The sequence below is a fragment of the Eurytemora carolleeae genome, unplaced genomic scaffold (genome assembly GCF_000591075.1).
Source record: "Eurytemora carolleeae unplaced genomic scaffold, Eaff_2.0 scaffold326, whole genome shotgun sequence".
NCBI lineage: Eukaryota > Metazoa > Arthropoda > Copepoda > Calanoida > Temoridae > Eurytemora > Eurytemora carolleeae.
Genome location: NW_019396246.1, coordinates 195682 through 203691, shown reverse-complemented (window position 1 = coordinate 203691; position 8010 = coordinate 195682). Strand labels below are relative to the sequence as shown.

General features: G+C 33.1%; 1 protein-coding gene across 2 annotated transcripts in view; it reads right to left on the bottom strand.

The window, feature by feature from the left end:
• The window catches only part of LOC111699289 (uncharacterized), a 14702-nt gene that overhangs the window by 4234 nt on the left and 2458 nt on the right, over window positions 1-8010 (bottom strand). For both annotated transcript variants that reach the window (XM_023469922.1, XM_023469921.1), the window contains exons 4-8: window positions 6923-6994; window positions 5802-5873; window positions 2686-2743; window positions 673-1025; window positions 89-326 (exon numbers count right to left, since the gene is read on the bottom strand). In XM_023469922.1, coding sequence (XP_023325690.1) covers window positions 89-326; window positions 673-1025; window positions 2686-2743; window positions 5802-5873; window positions 6923-6994 — 793 coding nt within the window. The remainder of the gene's footprint in view (window positions 1-88; window positions 327-672; window positions 1026-2685; window positions 2744-5801; window positions 5874-6922; window positions 6995-8010) is intronic.

Below are 8010 nucleotides of genomic sequence, written 5' to 3'. Positions count from 1 at the left end.
GGGGGGGGTGGCGTGGGGGGTTAGATACATTTATGTGTTTATATATGTAAAACATGAACTGCCAAACTTCCATAATATATTATACTACCTTTTTAGGAGTACTGAGAGAAGTTTGAGAATTAAAGTCCGTTTCATCAAATTGGTGAGTTGGAATTGATTTAGAATGAGCTTTTGGATGAAAATTTGTGGGATTATTATGGTTTGGATGAGTATCCAGGTTGTTGGATGAGTAGGTATGATGATAGTATCGAGGGGTAGAATGACCAAGACCTGGAGAAGAATGGTGGAAACTGGAGGAACTAGGGCCAGGTAAACTAGAACGTGTCCTAAAAATAATAAAACATTTCTTTAAATCTGAAGAAAACTTTTTTGTCAGATCATTTGATAGTTAAAGACTTATCAACGTAAATTGATTCTTAAAAGCGTAAACTTACTTTAAATGTACTGTCAAAGGAAATGAGTCTGAGCAACAAAATCTTAATTTATAATCTCTATATCTTTGCAGCCCGATGTTGTGGACCTTAGATATTTCAAACTATGAATTCTGTGAGAGCAAATAACCTTAGTTTGAAACATCAAAGAATTACACCATCAGTTCCCTAAGATAAAGGGATTAGAACATTTGAGTGTATGGCAAAGACTCAATATCATTGTTATGCAGATAAAAACTACCTGGTTAAATGTTGAACGGAAAGTCCGGAATGACTCTGTGAAATATCTCGCTGCCCCAAATGTGAAGAAAATCCTCCGGACTGATCAACAAGACTTCCCTTTCCCGACAATGGAAGTTTTAGATGCCCTTGTTCATCTGAGTTAAGGGGATGTCCTGGCTGTTCTGAATACTGCTGGTGCCCCAACTGTTCTGAATACTGTTGATGCCCCAACTGTTCTGAATACTGTTGATGCACCAACTGTTCTGAATACTGTTGATGTCCCAACTGTTCTGGGAATTCAATGAGCCCCGACTGTGAGTTTCTAACAGGAAGAGTTGGAGTGTAGTCAGTACCCATCTGAACCAGTCTTTCCTACGACAAACTCATCTTTTACCTTAGAACACTCTCCACTAAACGCTAATACCGAGATTCTTTTACGCAGTATATACCTACAGTACACACCTTCAGTTCGGTATTCCTTACACACACTCTTTTGGTACAGACATGCACACATGACGTCTCCGCCCCCGCTTTTAATCTATTTATATATGTGGCTTGTCTGTAATTGGTTGTACCCAATGAACGTCAAAGAGAACAAATCAGACCAACAAACAGCTGAGAACCAATCAGACCAACAAACAGCTGAGAACCAATCAGACCAACAAACAGCTGAGAGCCAATCAGACCAACAAACAGCTGAGAGCCAATCAGACCAACAAACAGCTGAGAACCAATGAGACCAACAAACCGCTGAGAACCAATCAAACCAAGGAAGGTGTCCAGTCAAATATATAATCCCCAAAATAATTTAGACTTTTTTAATTTCAACAGGAAATTTTTTTATCATTATTTGAAATAAAACAAGTGGGCAGATACAGGGTGTCCCACGAAACATGACATGGCGAATACATCCATATATTGTATTGGATATCAAAGATTTTTTGAAGTTTATTTCGTAAAAAAAACATCTTTTCCTCAAACTTTTTTATTTTGAAATCAATTTTACTATAATATGGTTATCATATATATTTTTTATCATTCTCTTTAGGACCAAACGACTTAACTAATTATTGAAGAACTAAACTATTCACCAACTCTCATGTTTCGTGGGACACCCTGTATATTGGCAAATATGAACTAAGATTGTCACCAGAAACATTGGCGCAAAGCACCATGTATGACGTAAACCTAGTTTTAGAATATTTGTATTTGTGAAGAAGTTTAAACCCTCTGGAGACGTTGTGAAGTAAAGTTAAATGTATCTATCTATCTACTACAAACTGTCTTACTAATGAGTTTACAGTAATTTGCAAAGAGATCTCTCCAGGGATCAGACTAGAGATCTCTTTAGGGATCAGACTAGAGATCTCTCCAGGGATCAGACTAGATCTCTCTCTAGGGATCAGACTAGAGATCTCTCCAGGGATCAGACTAGATCTCTCTCCAGGGATCAGACTAGATCTCTCTCTAGGGATCAAACTAGAGATCTCTCTAGGGATCAGACTAGAGATCTCTCTAGGGATCAGACTAGAGATCTCTCTAATACTTAAATTCAATTCCAATTTAAAACAACTTGAATAGGATATAGGGGCCTTTTAGATAGAAGTTTAATCTTGTGTTTGGAACTTAAAGTGACAATCCGAAGGTTAGGGGGAGGGGACTATGTCCAATTCACAATGATACTCTATAAACATCTGTCTAAATGAAAGCCAGAAAACTCTGGAATATGAAGACGACTTAATTACACTCAAGTAATGAATTTAAATAGTACAATGAGCATAATACACAACAATTGTGTAGTGTAAACAGACCAGTTTCACTTATTAAGTGTTTAAATAAGTTACTGTTCCACACTATTTAAGTTCTATTGTAAATAAAAATTAAGAAATTATTGTTTTTCTATCTAAAAAGTGTTAACTTCACTTTATATTCTTCTGTCACTCCAGCATAAATGCGCAGTCACCAAGCTTATTAAAGAACCTTGGGTGTGAGGATGCTTTTTTTCCTACTGTTGTAATGTTCTGATATTTACCGACACTTTGCTATGTCCAATGTGGAGGTTTGTATCAGTAGACCCGCTGTAAGCTAGCCTGAAATATTACTTTTTAATATTCTATTTTGGAAGCACTAAACTAATATTTTTATTAAATTGTTTGCATGGTTTAAAGTGATTCTTTAATTATACATATGCAATCATAATAGATTCACAACAAAACTCTTTAACCAAAGAAACCGATGTTTTTTTTAAATAGATTTCTTCTTAAATCAAAAGGAATTCTGAAATTTCTTAAAAATCAAAAGGAATTTAGTTTTTGTCACCCCCCAAATTTTATAATCCCATATATCTTAGCCTAATGGTGTACGAATTTGATATTTTAACCTAGATTATTTGATTTAATAAACCCACCCCTTGCAATCTGCCCTGCTTCCTTTTATCAGCGTTGTCAATAAAAGACTTAAACCTATTCATCTTCAGGAGAAAACTTTCCTTGCAAAACCAGGATACCAGAACACCAATAAATCAGGATATCAGAACACCAATAAACCAGGATACTAGAATACCATGACATCAGGATACCAGAACACCAATAAACCAGGATACTAGAATACCATGAAATCAGGATACCAGAATACTAATAAAAGAGGATACTAGAATTCCATGACATTAGGATACAACAATACTAATAAAAGAGGATACTAGAATACCATGACATCAGGATACAACAATACTAATAAAAGAGGATACTAGAATACCATGACATTAGGATACAACAATACTAATAAAAGAGGATACTAGAATACCATGACATCAGGATACCAGAACACCAATAAATCAGGATACCAGAACACCAATAAACCAGGATACTAGAATACCATGACATCAGGATACCAGAATACTAATAAAAGAGGATACTAGAATACCATGACATCAGGATACAAGAATACTAATAAAAGAGGATACTAGAATACCATGACATCAGGATACCAGAATACTAATAAAAGAGGATACTAGAATACCATGACATCAGGATACCAGAATACTAATAAAAGAGGATACTAGAANTGACAATTATTCCTTCTTGCTTCGACAAAGCTTGTACGTAAGAGTTCTGTTGTGAATCAGATACACAACTCTTTGATTGAAGGTTCACTTGAAATCATGTCTATGTTCCCTCTAATAAAACTCTGAGGCGATGGTCAGTTATTGTTTTACATGCTTTAACCTTTTTATATTTATCAAAGATTATACTGCACAAGGTAAAATGTACTATATGAACATACTGCACAAGGTAAAATGTAAAATATGAACATACTGCACAAGTACAGTGTACATCAAGTATTACACTGTACAAGGTAAAATGTACAATATGAACATACTGCACCAGTACAGTGTACATCAAAGATTATACTGTACAAGGTAAAATATACAATATGAACATACTGCACAAGTACAGTGTACATCAAGTATTACACTGTTCAAGGTAAAATGTACAATATGAACATACTGCACAAGTATAGTGTACAGTGTACAGCGTAAATAAATAATACGGTATAATGGTATAAACTTTTCAAGCTGTATATAAACCTGTTATAAACTCTACTAGCTGTTTCTAAACCTGTTATAAACTCTACTAGCTGTATCTAAACCTGTTATAAACTCTACTAGTTGTATCTAAACCTGTTATAAACTCTACTAGTTGTTTCTAAACCTGTTATAAACTCTACTAGCTGTATCTAAACCTGTTATAAACTCTACTAGTTGTATCTAAACCTGTTATAAACTCTACTAGCTGTATCTAAACCTGTTATATACTATATTAGTTGTTTCTAAACCTGTTATAAACTCTACTAGCTGTACCTGAAACTGTTATAAACTCTACAAGCTGTAAATGTACCTTTTATAACCTCTACTTGCTGTATATAAACCTATTATAAACTCTGCAAGCTGTTTCTAAACCTGTTATAAACTCTACTAGCTGTATCTAAACCTTTTATAAACTCTTCTAGCTGTATCTAAACCTTTTATAAACTCTACTAGCTGTATCTAAACCTGTTATGAGTTCTAGTCCTGATGGCTCTATTCAGTTCGTATTCTATGAACTCAAAAATCTCTTCCCTAGTCCTAAACAAATTTTTTTTTGTAATTTTGAAATCAAAACAGTAATAAAGAAGAATATATTTAATTGAATACATAATATTTTTTGTAATATTTTAATCACTGTCAGCATTTCGAAATAATGAATATTTACTTTGAAATTATGAACATTTACTTTGAAATTATGAACATTTAACAGAATGTTGAAATTCATTTTCATGCACTTAACATTCCGTTATTAATGTCTTGCAAAATATTTGTATAATTTAGAATGCTTTGAAGGTGAGTTCGATAAAAAAAAGTTAAGGTTTTTTAACGTTTTACAATTTTTCATAGTTAAATGTAATATATATTTTTAATGCCAGATTCACAACGGTACCCTTGAACCTTTTATCTAATCAATAATATGGAAGAGATTTCCGGTTGTCTAGGTTTTAAAGTGTTTTATTCTAATAATTCCTATGTGTTTTCCTGCAGTAGAAATGCGCATGTGACATGTCACACACACACACACAAATAACCATAGGTGAAAATAATCAGTTTTAAAATTATAAACATTGATATCTATAATCCATACTTGGTCTGCCCTTGATACTAGCTGTATATAAACCTGTTATAAACTGTACTAGCTGTATATAAACCTGTTATAAACTCTACTACCTGTATCTTAACCTGTTTTAAACTCTACTAGCTGTATCTAAACCTGTTTTAAACTCTACTAGCTTTATTTAAGCCTGTTATAAACTCTACTAGCTGTATATAAACCTGTTATAAACTCTACTAGCTGTATATAAACCTACTTTAAACTCTACTAGTTGTTTAACCAGCTATAAAACTGTTATAACCTCTGCAAGCTGTTTCTAAACCTGATATAAACTCTACTAAAAGTATCTAAAACTATTATAAACTCTACTAGCTGTATTTAAGACTGTTATAAACTCTACAAACTGTATATAAACCTGTTATAAACTCTACTAGCTGTATCTGAAACTGTTATAAACTCTTCTAGCTGTATTTAAACCTGTTATAAACTCTACTAGCTGTATCTAAACCTGTTATGAGTTCTAGTCCTGATGGCTCTATTCAGTTCGTATTCTATGAACTCAAAAATCTCTTCCCTAGTCCTAAACAAATTTTTTTTTGTAATTTTTGTAGTTTTTAAATCAAAACATCAAAACAGAAATAAAGAAGAATATCTTTAATTTTATACATACTATTTTTTGTAATGTCCTAATCACTGTCAGCAATTCGAAATAATGAATATTTACTTTGAAATTATGGACATTTACTTTGAAATGATAAGCATTTACTTTGAAAGGATGCACATTTACTTTGAAATTTTGAACATTTACTTTGAAATGATGAACATTTACTTTGAAATTATGAACATTTACTTTAAAATTATGAACATTTAACAGAATGTTGAAATTCATTTTCATGCACTTAACATTCCGTTATTAATGTCTTGCAAAATATTTGTATAATTTAGAATGCTTTGAAGGTGAGTTCGATAAAAAAAAGTTAAGGTTTTTTAACGTTTTACAATTTTTCATAGTTAAATGTAATATATATTTTTAATGCCAGATTCACAACGGTACCCTTGAACCTTTTATCTAATCAATAATATGGAAGAGATTTCCGGTTGTCTAGGTTTTAAAGTGTTTTATTCTAATAATTCCTATGTGTTTTCCTGCAGTAGAAATGCGCATGTGACATGTCACACTTGAATAAATAACCATAGGTGAAAATAATCAGTTTTAAAATTATAAACATTGATATCTATAATCCATACTTGGTCGAGGATACCGTTGTGAATCGGGCATTGCCATTTTTGCATGCAGGGTCACTTGAATTTATGCTTACAGCACGGGCAGCCGTAGTACATTTGAATTTCCGAGTCGGGTCAACCTTTCCGGCAGCAGTTTGTACTGTACCTAGCTCTATGGACAGGACTAGCCGATGCAACAAGGTTGACGCGGTCAGACTTTTTGCTTCTTATAAGTTCAATTTACTTTTAATAAAGGAGCAGCGGTGCGTGACAGTCCCTTTATGCAAAAAGTGAATTGTTAATTGTTAAAACTCTGGACCTAAAACTCGAGTTTCCACTAAATGACCATATTTTTTGCACAACATTATTTTGGCGAACTTTTGCTCATTTTTTGCGCGGCCCTACCTGAGATTAGCTTGATGAAGGAGGATTTCTAGCTGATGTAAAAGCTCTTTTTGTCGCTTTTCTCTTAAATCTCTAAAAATAATATTAGGATTGCTAATGCGGGGAAAATTTAGTTGAAAATGACTTAATCAATGTTAATAGATAAAAAATAAAGATATAGATGTGAAGAAATTGAGTCTTTGCCACAAACCCTGATTTTCTCATCCCTATATCTCTGCAACCCAATGTGGGAGACCTTATAGATATTTCAAACTGTACATTCTGTCAGATCAAATAATCTAAGTTTGAAACATTTAAGGTTTACAACATCAGGTGGCTTAGATACAGGGATTGGAACATAGGAGTTAAGACTCATTTCCTTTAAATATAATACACGGGAAGCCGTAGTACATTTGAATTTTCCGAGCCGGGTCAACCTTTCCGGTCCCGGTTGACGCGGTGAGACTTTATGCTTCATATAGGTTGAATTTCTACTTTACTAAAGGGGCAGAGGTGCGTATATAGATAGCTATCATCAGATATAGCTTTACAGAGATTAGACATAAATGTAGATTTTAATTTGACAATAGATAGCTACAAAGATCTATTTATTAAAACCTTTAACCAAAATCCATGATGAACTAGGGGTAGGGGGGTTATCTATATATATTGATTATATCAATTATATTTAGAACTAATCCTCTTACAACATAATATCTAACATTTCCATTTACATCAAAGAGAGGCGAAGCTACATGATAATACTCAGAGCTGCAAAAAGGCTGCAAAAGGCAAACACGATTTTATTATTTACGGGTTCCATGTGTAAGAGACACCATGACCAAGCAACACCGGCGACCAAAAAAAATATTATGAAATATAAACTATATATGAATGCATCGCATTATTAGATTATAATAAATGAATGGCTAGTTTTGAATTAAATTTAATTATTAACAATCTGAATGAAATATTGCAACCCCGTGAATTTGTTTGGACGCTTAAAGGCTCTTAGGCATGAGTCGTGTTTAATTAATTTCTCTTTACACTTTACAGGCACAAGAGATAAAAGTAAAAATAATAGCGATCACAATAGAATTGGATTTGAC